The sequence below is a fragment of the Chanos chanos genome, chromosome 3, assembly GCF_902362185.1.
Source record: "Chanos chanos chromosome 3, fChaCha1.1, whole genome shotgun sequence".
Classification (NCBI taxonomy): Eukaryota; Metazoa; Chordata; class Actinopteri; order Gonorynchiformes; family Chanidae; genus Chanos; species Chanos chanos.
This window is the reverse complement of record NC_044497.1, coordinates 6865001-6878871: the sequence shown is the minus strand read 5'-3', so window position 1 is coordinate 6878871 and position 13871 is coordinate 6865001. Positions and strand designations below refer to the sequence as shown.

Genomic DNA, 13871 nt, shown 5'->3' with positions numbered 1-13871 from the left:
TAGACACCACACACACGCACGCAAACAAAATGCTACAGTGCATCTTTTTGGTGAAGAAATAGCAAACTGGAAGCTCGTGAACGAACACTCTAGCGTGCAGTGTGTTCGTGGGGTAATGCTTTACGTTATTTATTTCCAACAGGAGAATGAAGAAGTATGAATAAACAGTGCTTTAGAATAGCCTATCTTTGGATTTGACGGAGAACCTGCACAGAAAAAGAACCAAGGAGATTTGAATGGGATCAAAGGAGCAAGAAGCATTTCCGGGCCACAACCGCCATATGTACGGGCTGCCGGTGTCCGACAACGGAAGTGAATAGAATGGATGAGAGCCCTTTTCTAGACGTATCCCCGTTCTAGACATTAAATAGTTCCGTGTTGTGCCGTTACGCGAATAGGGTGGCGCGAAATATTATGAAAAGAAGTCTCCCCTCTTTGTAGGGTAATCTTATTGACAAGTAAGAAAAATCTGGTAATATTGACACAGCCATCTTCCGATGTTTTGGCACTGTCGGATATTCTGTTTTATACTAAATGATAAATTGTCGTGGTTAAGGTAATGCTTGTTCGAGACTCGGTCTCTTAACTTTGAGTCTAGTTGGGACAGCTAGGCTAACAGCACGAGCGCCGTGTTGAAGCCGAAACGTTTGAAAATTGCGCGAATTGAACATATTTGGACAGCGATTACAAACTCCTCCGGTAGGAACTTTGCCTTACTGTCCTGTCAGAACATAGCTCAACGCTACCAGTCTTGAACGAGCACTGTTCAGCGTATTGTAGTCAGCTCTGTTTACATCGACTTCAAGATATCTGTGCGCTTGTCACGGGGCACCGAATAGTGAATTAGACAGCTAGTTAATTAACTTATCAGAGAGAGTTAGCAGTGAATTGGCTAATAGTTTAACCTTGGCGAATGGCGTCATGTCAGTTCCCGACGTGTGTTTTAGGTCTTACCTGTTCTCTACCGTGATTTGAATCATGTCCACCTAGCGCTGCCTGCTTATTTAATCTTTGTTTCTCTGTCCAAGGTTGATATTACTATGTCGGACGGGAGCGGAGAAACGTATGTAGTGAAATTTGTGGAGCGAAATGGAGAGAGAAGTCAGCTTGCAGCCAAGGCTTACGAGGTAGCTGCATAAACATATTCCGCTCATATCTACTACATGACATTCCTGTTCACAGCTGCTAATGATATTTGTCATTTGGCGTAGGCCATTGTGGAGCTACAGTCAGAGAAGTACGTGCAAACAATTAGCGAAGACATGGCGTTGCGACAGCAACACAAAGAGAAGGCTCTGTACGTGTTCAGTGACTTCACAAGCGCTGCTTTCAGGCACTGCAAGGAGGTGGGTGCTTTCTCCAGACACGCACGTCAAAACACTCATTCACCAGCTCATCTTTGAAATCTCTCTTCAACCGTTCCTGTCTATCACTTCACATTTCATCACCCTATTGTCTTCTCTGCTGAAGGCCAAACAGCACTCTTGTTGTCATGGTTACAGGGATGAAACAGTGTGTTGCGCCTTAAACTGTCCATTCATTCCACCCCCCAGTTATGACACACGTCCTCTCTCCTACCGCTTTACAGCTGGGTTGTCGGATCGTGAGTCCACAGGTCGTGCTGTTCTGTCTGGAACAGCAGCGGTGTGTTCCCAAGGCAGAAACACCTGTCTACAATATGGCCATGGCTGGAGTCACTGTCACCTGCACCAGCCTGGACAAGGAGGAGCGGGTGAGCCACAAGGACTAAAACCCTGTGTGTGTGTGTGTGTGTGTGTGTGTGTGTGTGTGTGTGTGCGCGCACGCGCGCGCACATGCACGTTTGTATGTATTTATGCGATGTTGTCATACGGCATTACCAGTGATGAAATGGCAGCAACGAAACCGTGTGTTCTCTCAATGTGTCTTGCCTTGGTGTTCATCTAACTGAAGCATGTATGTGAATGTGTGTGTGTGTGTGTGTGTTTGTTTGTGTTTGTTTGTGTGTGTTTGTGTGTGTTTGTGTGTGTGTGTGTGTGTGACGCAGGCAGATGTGATGGAGCTGGTACTGCGAATGGGAGGAAGGGTCTATCGTGATCTCAACATATCTGTCACTCACCTGGTGGCAGGTGAGGTGGGCAGTAAGAAGTACCTGGTGGCTGCCAGCATGGGGAAGCCCATCCTGCTGCCCACCTGGGTCAGAGCATGCTGGGAAAAGTCTCAGGATGGGTAATGCTGTCTCCTCTTTAACAACATAAGCGTGACTGTGTAACACGTCTCTTATTAACATGAGTGTCAAGTTTGAATGTTAACACCATTATGTTTGTACAGAGGGATCAAAGAAGTGACTTTCACATATAGAATATTCATTGACATCTTCTCTTTTATTCATTGCACATTAAGTCCTAACTGAGTCCCGTTCCTCTTCTGGGTTATTATATCGTCTTCCTCCACTATGACAATCTGGTTTAAGTGTGCGTGTGTAATATGGACAAATAGTGAAATTTCTTTTCCTCCACTCCTGTCCGTCACCTCACATTTCATTCCTTTTATCATCTTCTCTGTTAAAGAGTTAGCGGTGCTCTTGTCGTCATAGTTACAGGGATGAAACAGTGTGTTGTGTTTAAAATGTCCACTCGGTGCCTCCAGTTATGGCAAGGACAATGACATCAGTCCTCGTTCTACCACTTGTGGGTCGTTATATACGTGGTCGTTTACCGGTCTCCCCCGTCTCTCTCTCTTTTTTTTTTTTTTCCCCCTTTAGTCCGTTCCAACACACTGATCTGAACATGGAGGATTACCTGTGTCCTGTGTTCAAAGGCTGTACCGTCTGTGTAACGGGTCTCTCCACAGCAGAGAGACAAGAGGTGCAGAGACTGTGTGAGCAACACGGAGGAAAGTACACGGGTCAGCTGAAGATGGACGAGTGTACTCACCTCATCGTCAGTGAGCCTACTGGTATGAATCATCCGCCCATCTGCCTGCTTCTCTCCCCTAACAAAGACAAAGCATGGAATGGACAGACACATCTGTCAGCGTTTTGACTGATGCTCTAGGCATTTAAATCCAGTTTGTGGAAACACCTGTCATCTCTCTCTCTCTCTCTCTCTCTCTGTCTGTGATGGTCTGTGACGACAGGTCAGAAGTATGAATGTGCCCGTAAGTGGAATGTATATTGTATATCGATACACTGGCTGTTTGACAGTATTGAGAAGGGCTACTGTCAGGACGAGAGCCGTTATCAGGTGGGCAGAGGGGCCAAGAAGACAGGACGCCCGACCACTTCCACCCCAACCGGCACCAACAGTAAAGAGGGTAAGGGCACAGCCGTGCACTGGAGACTCTGAGAAGACGGTTGTTTGGTTAGGATCTAGAAAGAAATGTTGATTTTTTTTTTTTTTTTTCAGTAGTCTATCTTTGGGCAGCTAAAAGCTAAAACAGTGCTTAGTCTGAAGAATGTTCAGCATAACAACAACAACAAAAACCAAGGTGAAAGAGTGCCCAAGTTGACCTGTCATATGGCGATTTGACTGTGATCATTTTCAAGTGTTTTGAATTGTCGATTAAAATTGAACAGAGCTGTATGTGGCCTCTTAGCTTAGATATGACACAGGCATGTAGTTGTACTGTAATAACTTTGTTTGTTTTTATTTGTTTTTATATTATTATTATTATTATTATTATTATACAGATGGTCCTTCACTGCTTGGACTAAGCCACATCTCCAATGTCAGCGCAACGGTCAACGACACAGCCGTCACCACAGCAACCATCAGTCGGTTAGAAACACCTGATCCGATCGACACGTTTGACATCACGGTCTGCCCAGCCGATGACTTGCTGGACGGCTGTAAGGTCAGCGCAGTGCCTCTCATAAATGACCCAGGAATGTTGTGTACAGTCCTTCCCAAACTCTTTGCGCGTACGCTGCTTGTCAGCATTGCCATGTCACAGTGCAGCCAAACTGAATTTTATTACATTGTGTAAAACGGAATCGAAGTGAGTCACACTGAATTGAATCAGACTGGAGTGAAGTGAGCCTTGCCGCTCTGCACCAATCAGAGATGATTCCTTTTTGCCCTGTGGGCCTGTCTGCAGCTGTACCTGTGTGGCGTGACGGGGAAAAGGCTGGAGAGGCTGCGTCGCCTGGTGAACAGCGCCGGAGGTCTCCACTTTAACCAGCCCAGCGAGGAGCTCACGCACGTCGTCATGGGAGACGCCGTCCAGGACATCCAGGACTTTCTGAACAAAGCCACGCACAGGTCTGTCTGCTTCACTGTACACTGGACGCAGTTTTAAAAATGGGAGATCGGGGTGGTCCTCCGTTAGTCAAGCGTTAGTGTATGAATTCAGGGCCACACAGCCTCGGTCGTTTGAATGGGTGTGAACACACAGCAAAATTTTCACTGTCTTGTGAATCAGTTGACCTGTGACCAAATGTTTGTGTTTGTTTGTGTGTGTGTGTGCGTGTGTGTGCGTGTGTGCGCGTGTGTTCTTCCCAGGCCTCATATAGTGACAGTGCAGTGGCTGTTGGATACGTTCTCCAGGGGTTCTCATCTCCCAGAGGAGGGCTACTTCCACCCCTCTTTCCTTCCTCCCGCTCCAGCGACCCTCGACCTCCCACCCCCCCGCACGGCTGCCCCTCGCCCCGCTAAACCCTCTGCCGCCCCAGCTCCAGACCCAGGCCCCACCACACACAGGAAAGAAGAGGAAGACCTGCTGTCTCAGTACATGGAGACAGACCAGACTGTGGGTGAGTGAGAGATCCGGTCTTGTGGGTGTTCAGCAGCTTAGAGTAAGGGTGCTGACGTAGTATCAGAATCCTGTCGTCTGTATAACTGTATTTACTAGGATTATCCAAAAACACTGGTCCCAGATCAGCACTCTGGGATGTATGATGGATATGATCTCTGATCTGTCTTTTTTTTTTTTTTTTGTTCTCTATGGGGAAACACATGTGTGAGAGGTTATTGTTGAATAGTAGCGTGAAAGTTGGATTTCGTTTTGGGGAAATGACACTAACTGAAACTTCCTAGTGGAATCTTTAAAAGTCTAAATGGGTATGAAGTGGTTTATTTAGAAAATGATAGTTGTGAACAGGGAAAGGATCTTGGTCAAACAAATAACAAACTTTTTAAAGACAGGTGTGAGCCATCACATGAACCCAGACGTATTTGTTTAGTGAAACATAAAAGCGTAATTTCCCACCTGTTCTGTTCCTTTCTGTAGTGGAGATGCCTCAGGTCTCTGACAGCACCAGTAGGAGGCAGAGTGCCGCGGAACCAGAACCGGGTCCGGTGGTACCGGTAGCAGCCCCAGAACAAGAGACCACGTTGCAGGAGGCCTCTGGGGTGGGCCTGTTTTCTGGGAAACGGTTCCTCCTGGTGGGTTTCGGATCCGAGGCAGAGGCCCATCTCTCTACGCTGGTGACGGACAACTCTGGGAAGATCCTGAGCGGCCGGTCCAGGGCTGTGGCAGATTACGCCATTGTTCCACTTCTGGGCTGTGAGGTTGAAGCTACCGTGAGCGAGGTTGCCACGGATACTTGGCTGGTAAGAGAGAGAGAGAGGGTGATGACAAGAACGGGTGTGGCTGTACATAACTGAATATCTTCACAGGTGTCCCTAAAGATTTGACACGTATCTGAGGTCTCTGCTGGAACGTGTGCAGTGTTAGTGAGCGTGTCTGAGCGTGTGTGTGTGTGTGTGTGTGTGTTTAGGCCATGTGTGTGGAGCAACCGTATGTAAGCTGTTTTAATGTGTGTGTGTGTTTCAGGCATATGTGTGAAGAAAAAGTGTGTATTAAGCTGTTTTAATGTGTGTGTGTGTGTGTTTAGGATATGTGTGTGGAACAGCAGTGTGTAATAAGCTGTTTTAATGTGTGTGTGTGTGTGTGTGTGTGTGTGTGTGTGTGTGTGTGTGTTTAGGCCATGTGTGTGGAGTAGTAGTATGTAATAAGCTGTTTTAATGTGTGTGTGTGTGTGTGTGTGTGTGTGTGTGTTTAGGCCATGTGTGTGGAGCAGCAGTGTCTTCTGAGTCTGGTCTCCCATCCTTTTTTCACTCCGGTGGCAGTGAGGGAAGGCTGCTCTCCTCTCTCAGGCTGCGTGCTCTCAGTCAGTCAGTTCACCGGAGCCGAGAGAGAGTCCCTCATACAACTGGCCAAACACCTGGGCGCAAGGTGAAGCTCTCTCACACACACACACCCACATATATCCTCCCGTGCACACTTACATGTGTTTGGCTATTTTAGCACTATGCGGTAACATGCTTAATTCCCTTTGATCTACCCCTTTAGTGGTCTGTGTGTTACTACTTACCGATCTCCTCTCCCTCTCACTGTGCAGTGTGCAGGACTACTTTGTGCGTACAGCCAACCAGCGTAAGGGAATGTTGGCCAGTACCCACTTGGTTCTCCAGACCCCGGATGGCACCAAGTACCAGGCGGCGCAGAAGTGGGCTTTGCCCGCGGTCACTTTGCGTTGGATCCTGGACTCTGCCCAGACGGGCAAACGCGCTGACGAGAAGCGATACCTGGTCAACGTGCCGCCAGGTCAGAGGTCAAATATTAACTAAAGCTTCTGTTTTCACCAGCTTCAGACAGATCCCAACATTATTTATGCCCCTTTTCCACTGATGCCTAATCTAGCACCGGGGCTGTACTTTTCTGCTGAAAAAAATTGCTGGTCCCAAAAGTTGAAACCGCTGACATCAGTGGCTATGCGAATGACAACCACGCACAAACCAATCAGCTCAGCGTCTGATGTGTTTGGTGTGTGACATTCTCTAGAGAGGCGGAAGTGACAAAAAAAAGTCTGACCAAGATGCCGGAGGCTAAAGGCTACATGTAGCATGAAAATATGTATATGATTAAAAGATGTATGGGCAACAATTTGTGTCTACATCAACACGGGTTGTTGTTTACGTGTTACATGAACGTAGTCGGAGCCAGGGCGGTAGGAAAAAACTCTCTCAACGGCTCTGGTCTGTGCAAACAGACCACTGTAGACCTTCTTTTAAACATTTGAACTTCGGAGCTAGGTGACAGACTTGTTGTTTTTGTGAATTTCGCCCCCAGAGCAAAAAGTGATGGGGCAAAATTCGCGAGGTGTTTCATTGTGTGGAAGCCTAGTGTAAAAGTAAATTTATAAAAAGCCAACAAAGCAGATGCCCTCTGTCCGCCATGATTTTCTCCCCACGGAAATTACCCCAACTTTCACTAGATAACACTCAGTTCCCGAACCTATGGAAAATGAGGGCCAGGTCTCAAAAGGAACCAAGGCAGAACTGGCCCGCACTGGCACCGGCACCAGCACCAGCAACAGCACCGTCCTAGTGGAAAAGAGCTATTGGTTTCCTGTTTCACTTAATTACATGGCTATTAACACTTTAATTCCTTTAATTAGTATATAAACATATAACGTTTTGGTAGGTTGTTGTTGGTTTTGTTGTTCGTTTTTTTTAAAGCTGAGTTTCAGGTATGCCTTTGTATGTTTTCACTCATGTGCTTCATCTTTACACTTCGTCTCTCTCCCTCCCTCCCTCCCTCCCTCTCTCCCTCTATCCCTCTCTATCTCTCTCTCCCTCCCTCCCTCTCTCTCTCTCTCTCTCTCTCTCCCTCCCTCTCCCTCCCTCTCTCTCCCTCTCCCTCCCTCCCTCTCTCTCCCTCCCTCTCCCTCCCTCTCTCTCTCTCCCTCCCTCTCTCCCTCTCTCTCTCCCTCCCTCTCTCTCTCTCTCTCTTTCTCTGTCTCTCCAGAGCCTATTGAAGAGGGTATCATAGGGGGGTCCCAGCAGCCCCCCATGCCCACAGCGTCAGCCCCAGAGCCCCATGCTGAGAATATGTTCATGTCCCCCGTCAGTCCTCTGAGAGTCGAGCAGATGAAGAGCCGGATCATGCGCTCAGCCCTGAGACGAGCCCAGGCCAAGACATACGAACCCAAGTACGAGGAAGGCCCCATGGGTGTGCGCTACATGCTGCCCCCCAGCCCTCTGGACGTTGACCGACTGCAGAGCAAGACCATGCGCTCCTTACTGAGACAAGGCCAGAGGAGAGACGAAGGGTCTGCAGACGCGGCCACGCCCGTCCAGGACAAGAACGCAAAGACCCCGCGGACCGAATCGCCCTTTGAGATGGAGTCTCCTTCAGTCTATCTTACGCGCGGTAAACTCTTCAGACCCTGTTTTGACCTTCAGGTGAGGACCAGAGAGCAAAAAAACAGGACTGGGTTTATTTTTTAAACAGCTGAGGTATTTGTTAAAGAATCTGTTAATTCCACTCCCAGGGAGAACGTTTGTTCTCAAGGTTTTTTTGCGAGCGAATATGATGGAGCTAATGTAACCTGTGGTTGATCTACCTACGTCCCATCAGCTGTTGTATGTCACCTTATTAAAGCAAATAATATGCATAGCATTCTGCTTGTATGCGTGTTCTGCACTGATTAGTATTTCGTTTTGATAAAAAATGACGGTTTTTACGCTATATAAAGCTGTTCAGCTCGCTGGTCACTTCGTTTTGAGTTTTAGTTGTTGTCACAGAGATGATACCATGCAGTTCCTTATAGACTGTAATTTGTAAGAGATCCTGAGGGAAGCCTCAGAGCAAGGCCTGAAAAGCATGAGAGATTCTATGAGGAGTGAGAGGATGTATAGCACAGAGCATATCGAGTGACGGGCACATTGAATGACTGTGTGTCAGGCCATGCGGGATGCTGTAGCTCAGATGAAAACCCCTGAGTCCAAAGCACAGCCGGGTCAGGGGGAGTCCACGCCCTGGTCTGAGCTCATCGACAGGAACCTGACGGCGGGAGTGGCCAACACCGCACGCAGACGCACGGCCACACTCTCCGCTCTGTCCGCCAGCCCTCAGCTCGACAAAGAACCGCAGCACACGGTGCGCGCACACACACATACAAGCACACGCATATACCAGTCAATTCTTATTTAATCAGCAGTTTTTACACATTTCATAAACATTAATCAAACACACATTATTTGCTCATACACAGCTGTGTGTGTGTGTGTGTGTGTGTGTGTGTGTGTATCTGTGTGTGTGTGTCTGTCTGTGTATCTGTGTGTGTGTGTCTGTGTGTGTATCTGTGTGTGTATCTGTGTGTGTGTCTGTGTGTGTGTCTGTGTGTGTGTCTGTGTGTGTGTCTGTGTATCTGTGTGTGTGTGTCTGTGTGTGTATCTGTGTGTGTATCTGTGTGTGTGTGTCTGTGTATCTGTGTGTGTGTGTCTGTGTGTGTATCTGTGTGTGTATCTGTGTGTGTGTGTCTGTGTGTGTATCTGTGTGTGTGTGTCTGTGTGTGTGTCTGTGTGTGTGTCTGTGTGTGTATCTGTGTGTGTATCTGTGTGTGTGTGTCTGTGTGTGTGTCTGTGTGTGTATCTGTGTGTGTATCTGTGTGTGTGTCTGTGTATCTGTGTGTGTGTATCTGTGTGTGTGTCTCTGCTTGCTCTCCTGCGTGGCTGTTCTGTAGACTGAGGAGGAGGCTGTCGGTCCGTTGCATGGAGTGGTAGTCTGCGTGAGTGCCAAGCTGAGTAAGAAGCAGGGGGAGCTCAACGCGGTGGCGGCTTCGCTGGGTGCAGACTACAGGTACACACTACAGGGCTTTCTGCCCCCTCCCCCTCCACTCTTCAGTCTGTTTCTCTCTCTCATACACACACACACACACACACACACACACACACAGATCTGTACACAATTCATACATGCGTCTCTTATTGTAAACTCAACTTTAAGCTTCTTACATTTTGGTCCTGTGTTAGTACATATAGATGCATAAACGTCACTGCTTTAATGGACTTGTATGAATTGAAAGCTTAGCAGCTGTAAAAGCTGAACTTGAAGAGTACGTAGGAGTGATACCAAAGTGTAGTAAACATTTTATTGTTTGAACCTGCCTTACATTTTGGATGGTCTTTTTTTGTAAAGCAAGACCAGACTGAGTGTGTGTTTCATCAGTGTGAGGAGATGTTTACTGTTATTTTTTGTGTGTGTGTGTGTATGTGTTTGTGTGTATATGTATGTGTGCGTGCATGTGTGTTTGTGTGTGTGTGTGCGTGCGTGCGTGTGCATGCATGTGTGTGTGTGTGTGTGTTTGCGCTGCAGGTGGGCTTGTGACGACTCAGTAACTCACTATATCTACAATGGCAAAGTGGGCGACAACAGCAAAGAGTACAGAGCCGTGAAGGACAGAGGACTTCACATTGTCTCTGAGTACTGGCTACAGGCGGTGTGTACACGCAGACAGCCCGGAAAATACTCACACGCGCTTTCAGTGATACAGCTTCACATCTCAGAGAAATATTAGTATCTACTCAAGACTGCTAAAACTCTCTATTAAAATGAGGCACAAAAATGGATTAATTTAGATTCTAGTGAAAAAAGGTTAAGAATTGGCTGGCATTTGACTGAACCGTTGTCTTTAGCAGGGTTGTGTGTGTGACATCTCTACCTCTGTTCTGATTTCATATCATGATTTCATTTCTTATCGTTCTTTATTGTGGTCGGCGTCTCATTATCGTTCTCATTTATACATGCTGGGTCCAGTAGAGTTTCGTCTTCCTCAAACTCAGGTTCTGATGGATTCGTGACTTCAGTTGGCTTTGCTAGTAGAACCGCTGAAGTCGTGTTATTATTATTGTTGTTGTTGTTGTTGTTGTTGTTTTTTTGTTGTTAAATAATATCATCGAATGTCTTTTGGGTTTTGCTCTCACCATTCAGGCGCTCTTGACAAATTCAAATTCAAACGTGGTCTTTTTCTGAATGATCTGTAATTTTTCCTGTGTTTTTTTTTTTTTTTTTTTAAATTAATTTTTTTTTATAGTGCGCTGAGGAGCAGAAGCACGTGTCTGAATCTTTATACCCTTTCACCTTTAACCCCAAAATGAGCTTGACACTCAGCCAAGTGACGGGCAGCACCCAGAAATCACCCCCTCGTTCCACACCACGCACCCGACTCAGAAGCTCCGCCAAGGAAGCTGAGCAACAGAAGGTAGAAGACAGTAGGATTTTCTTTTCCTCCACCCCAGATTAACGACAAGTTTTTAGTCAGTTAACATGTACTTGGCATTTCGCTTTGTCAGGCGTAACAGATATAACCACATGCGGCCAGACTTCTCTATTAAGAATTAGAGCCCGACCGATAAATCGGTGCGCCGATATTATCAGCCGATATGAGCTAATTGCAGATAAATCGGTATCAGCGTTTATGACGGCTGATAATTGGCAGTTAAAAAAGAGACGGAAGATGGATCCTTCAACCATGTTATGACGTTCATGTCAGCCATGCCTGGTTTGGCTGCAGTAATGTGAAAACCGGTACAATCAGTCAAATATCAAAATTATGTTTAACATTACGGTAGTTGAGTTATGTAGACTATGCTGTTGACAAACTTGGCTGTAGGCTTATTTATGAAACAGCGTGGCAGTTCTAGCGAGTAAACAAATAATGGTCCTGTCATTTCTCCCTTGTCGCTTCTAAAAATGCGCTGACAATATCGCTTACAGCAGCATATAATGCTATCCACTGCTAAATTAGGTTACCGACAAAGCTGGTTAATGCCATGTTTATCGGTGGAAGACTGCTAATGTTAATGAGAGATTAAACTGTAGCATTTAACTTATTCTGCCAGAATGAAGCAATGGTAAATATATCTGCGACACGCATGTGTGTAGTTACAGTCGCTGCATTGGAAATTATTTAAATCATTATCGGATTTTTAAATAATCAAATATGAAAATTGATGTCGGTCTGAAAAATCCTATTTCGGTTGGGTTCTATTATGAATTTCATTACTACTTCATTAGTTCACTGTAATTGACTTTGCACGGTTAAAGTACTTAAATGCTTGTCTCTCCCTTAAGCTCCCTGTTGAAGACAATGTCATGGACATCTCAACCCCTGAGAGAACAAATGTAGGAGAACCTGATGAAGATGGACCAGATCAGGACCAAACCACTGCAGAAAGGAAAGGTCAGGCCCACTACTCACTTCACACCAGCTGTTTTACTCAGTCAAATTCCTCAGTCAAATTCACTGAATTTCTTCCTCTGACTTCTGTTTGACATCTTTTCTTTTTTTTTGTTGCTCCTCCACCTGCCTCTTCTCTCGCTCTCTCTCTCTCTCTCTCTGTCTCTCTCTCTCTCTCTCTCTCTCTCTCAGATCTAACAGAGACTCTAGAGATGAGGGAGAGTCTTCAGCGGCAGCTGCAGGAGATCATGTCGGCCACTGCGTTGACTAACGGTCGCCGCTCCTCCGTGGGGCGGGACTTGCGTCCTCACACGTTGGACAGCCTCCGCCGATCAGGCCGCAGAACTCGTGCCCTGGAGGCTTTGCGGTGAGCTACGCACCGTCCCTGGGTCTGCATTCGCCGGAGAACCTTTTTAGGTTTTACTCCGTGGTCACTTCGACCTCTGGAAGTCCATTTTCCGTTTTACGTTCTCTTGCCTTTGTGTTAGAATGACGATCAGGACGGCTTGCCTGCGGCACTGTCGCCCTGACGACTGTTCCGATTCTGTCTGATTCCCAGGTTGTCCCGGCAGGCGCCCGTGGACCAGAACACGGAGGCTTCTCAGACCGAGCAGATCGTCTGGGACGATCCGACGGCGCGCGAGGAAAGAGCCAAACTGGCCGATAACCTGCAGTGGCCTGGAAGCCCCTCCCAACACTCGGACCCCCTCCCCCCCGTCTCCCTCACTCACACAGAGCAGCCCCCACACACCCACAGCTCCATGACCGACTCTGAACTGGTCGAACTGGGTGAGAGAATGTTAAGATGACGGTTTTATCATTGTAAGACATGACCGCAGTTTTATTTTAAATTGTGACTAAGATGAAGACCCTGGCACAAAGGTACAGCCTTTAATAAATAGATCAGTCTGAAATTGTGACACGTCACAGTGTAAAAAAGAATGCAGTTTCCAGTTTTCTTTTATCTTTAAGAAAATTTGTAAAAATACTTTTAATTGTGTTTTGCTGGGCTGCTGGAAATTTGTAAGAGTTTAACCTTTTCTCCTTTTGATTTTTATTTTTTTTTCATTGCGTATGCCATGTCATTTGTATAATGTAGTTGTTAAACTTCTGACCTTTCCTGACCCCACAGCGGCCTGTGATGTCATTGATGAGCAGATGGGGCAAAGGGTCACCCCGCCCAGGGTCAACTCAGAATCCAAAATCCTCACTCCTGAAGCCCCTAGTATAGCTTTCCCTCTCCCTAAAGCTGCAGCTCCACCTCAACCACAGGTACCCACATACACACCATACGCATACACACACGCACACATACACACACACACATACACACACACACCACACACACACCATACACATGTTCAGTCACACACATACATACAAACACTCACACACACCCACTTAATCAAACACACATGCACATATACACACATGGACATGCATACATATATACGCACACACATACACGCGCCCACGCACTCTCACACACACTCACACATACAGAGCCTCCTAAACAGACATAAAAACTATACTTGACCCCTTTCCACAAAGCTTGAGTTTTAATGTTACATACACTGCATTTGTTTTGGTATCACGTGAAAAAAAAAAAATCTGCAAGTATGCTTTTTAAAATCAGAAAATAAAGACATTAAAAACCTCTCCTTGGGTCAGTCGTCAAAACGCAGATCTGGCAGCATGCTCTTTATCTACAGGTGGAGGAAGAGGAAGAAGAGGAGGAGGAGGAGGAAAAGGAGGAAGAGAGTGAGAGGAAGGCGAATCGACCTCCGCCTCGGTTCCAGCTCTCCTCACTGAACCCTCAGGAGCGGATTGACTACAGTCATCTGATAGAACAGCTGGGTGAGCGCTGCACACCTCCTGTTCACTCTACAAACCCACACACATCTCCCTGTTACTGAGCCGCCTC

The 13871-nt window shown here is 46.7% G+C and overlaps 1 protein-coding gene across 1 annotated transcript in view; it reads left to right on the top strand.

The window, feature by feature from the left end:
• Positions 1 to 1040: 1040 nt before the first annotated feature.
• The window catches only part of topbp1 (DNA topoisomerase II binding protein 1), a 16040-nt gene continuing 3209 nt past the window's right edge, over positions 1041 to 13871 (top strand). Inside the window, exons 1-22 of the mRNA XM_030767531.1 lie at positions 1041 to 1127; positions 1212 to 1346; positions 1589 to 1732; positions 2027 to 2208; positions 2744 to 2937; positions 3118 to 3294; positions 3671 to 3834; positions 4078 to 4241; positions 4482 to 4732; positions 5209 to 5531; positions 5984 to 6156; positions 6323 to 6528; positions 7732 to 8168; positions 8671 to 8865; positions 9452 to 9567; positions 10084 to 10207; positions 10802 to 10969; positions 11842 to 11950; positions 12140 to 12314; positions 12507 to 12736; positions 13080 to 13219; positions 13672 to 13804. Of these exons, the coding sequence (XP_030623391.1) occupies positions 1041 to 1127; positions 1212 to 1346; positions 1589 to 1732; positions 2027 to 2208; positions 2744 to 2937; positions 3118 to 3294; positions 3671 to 3834; positions 4078 to 4241; positions 4482 to 4732; positions 5209 to 5531; positions 5984 to 6156; positions 6323 to 6528; positions 7732 to 8168; positions 8671 to 8865; positions 9452 to 9567; positions 10084 to 10207; positions 10802 to 10969; positions 11842 to 11950; positions 12140 to 12314; positions 12507 to 12736; positions 13080 to 13219; positions 13672 to 13804 (4027 nt within the window). The remainder of the gene's footprint in view (positions 1128 to 1211; positions 1347 to 1588; positions 1733 to 2026; positions 2209 to 2743; positions 2938 to 3117; positions 3295 to 3670; positions 3835 to 4077; positions 4242 to 4481; positions 4733 to 5208; positions 5532 to 5983; positions 6157 to 6322; positions 6529 to 7731; positions 8169 to 8670; positions 8866 to 9451; positions 9568 to 10083; positions 10208 to 10801; positions 10970 to 11841; positions 11951 to 12139; positions 12315 to 12506; positions 12737 to 13079; positions 13220 to 13671; positions 13805 to 13871) is intronic.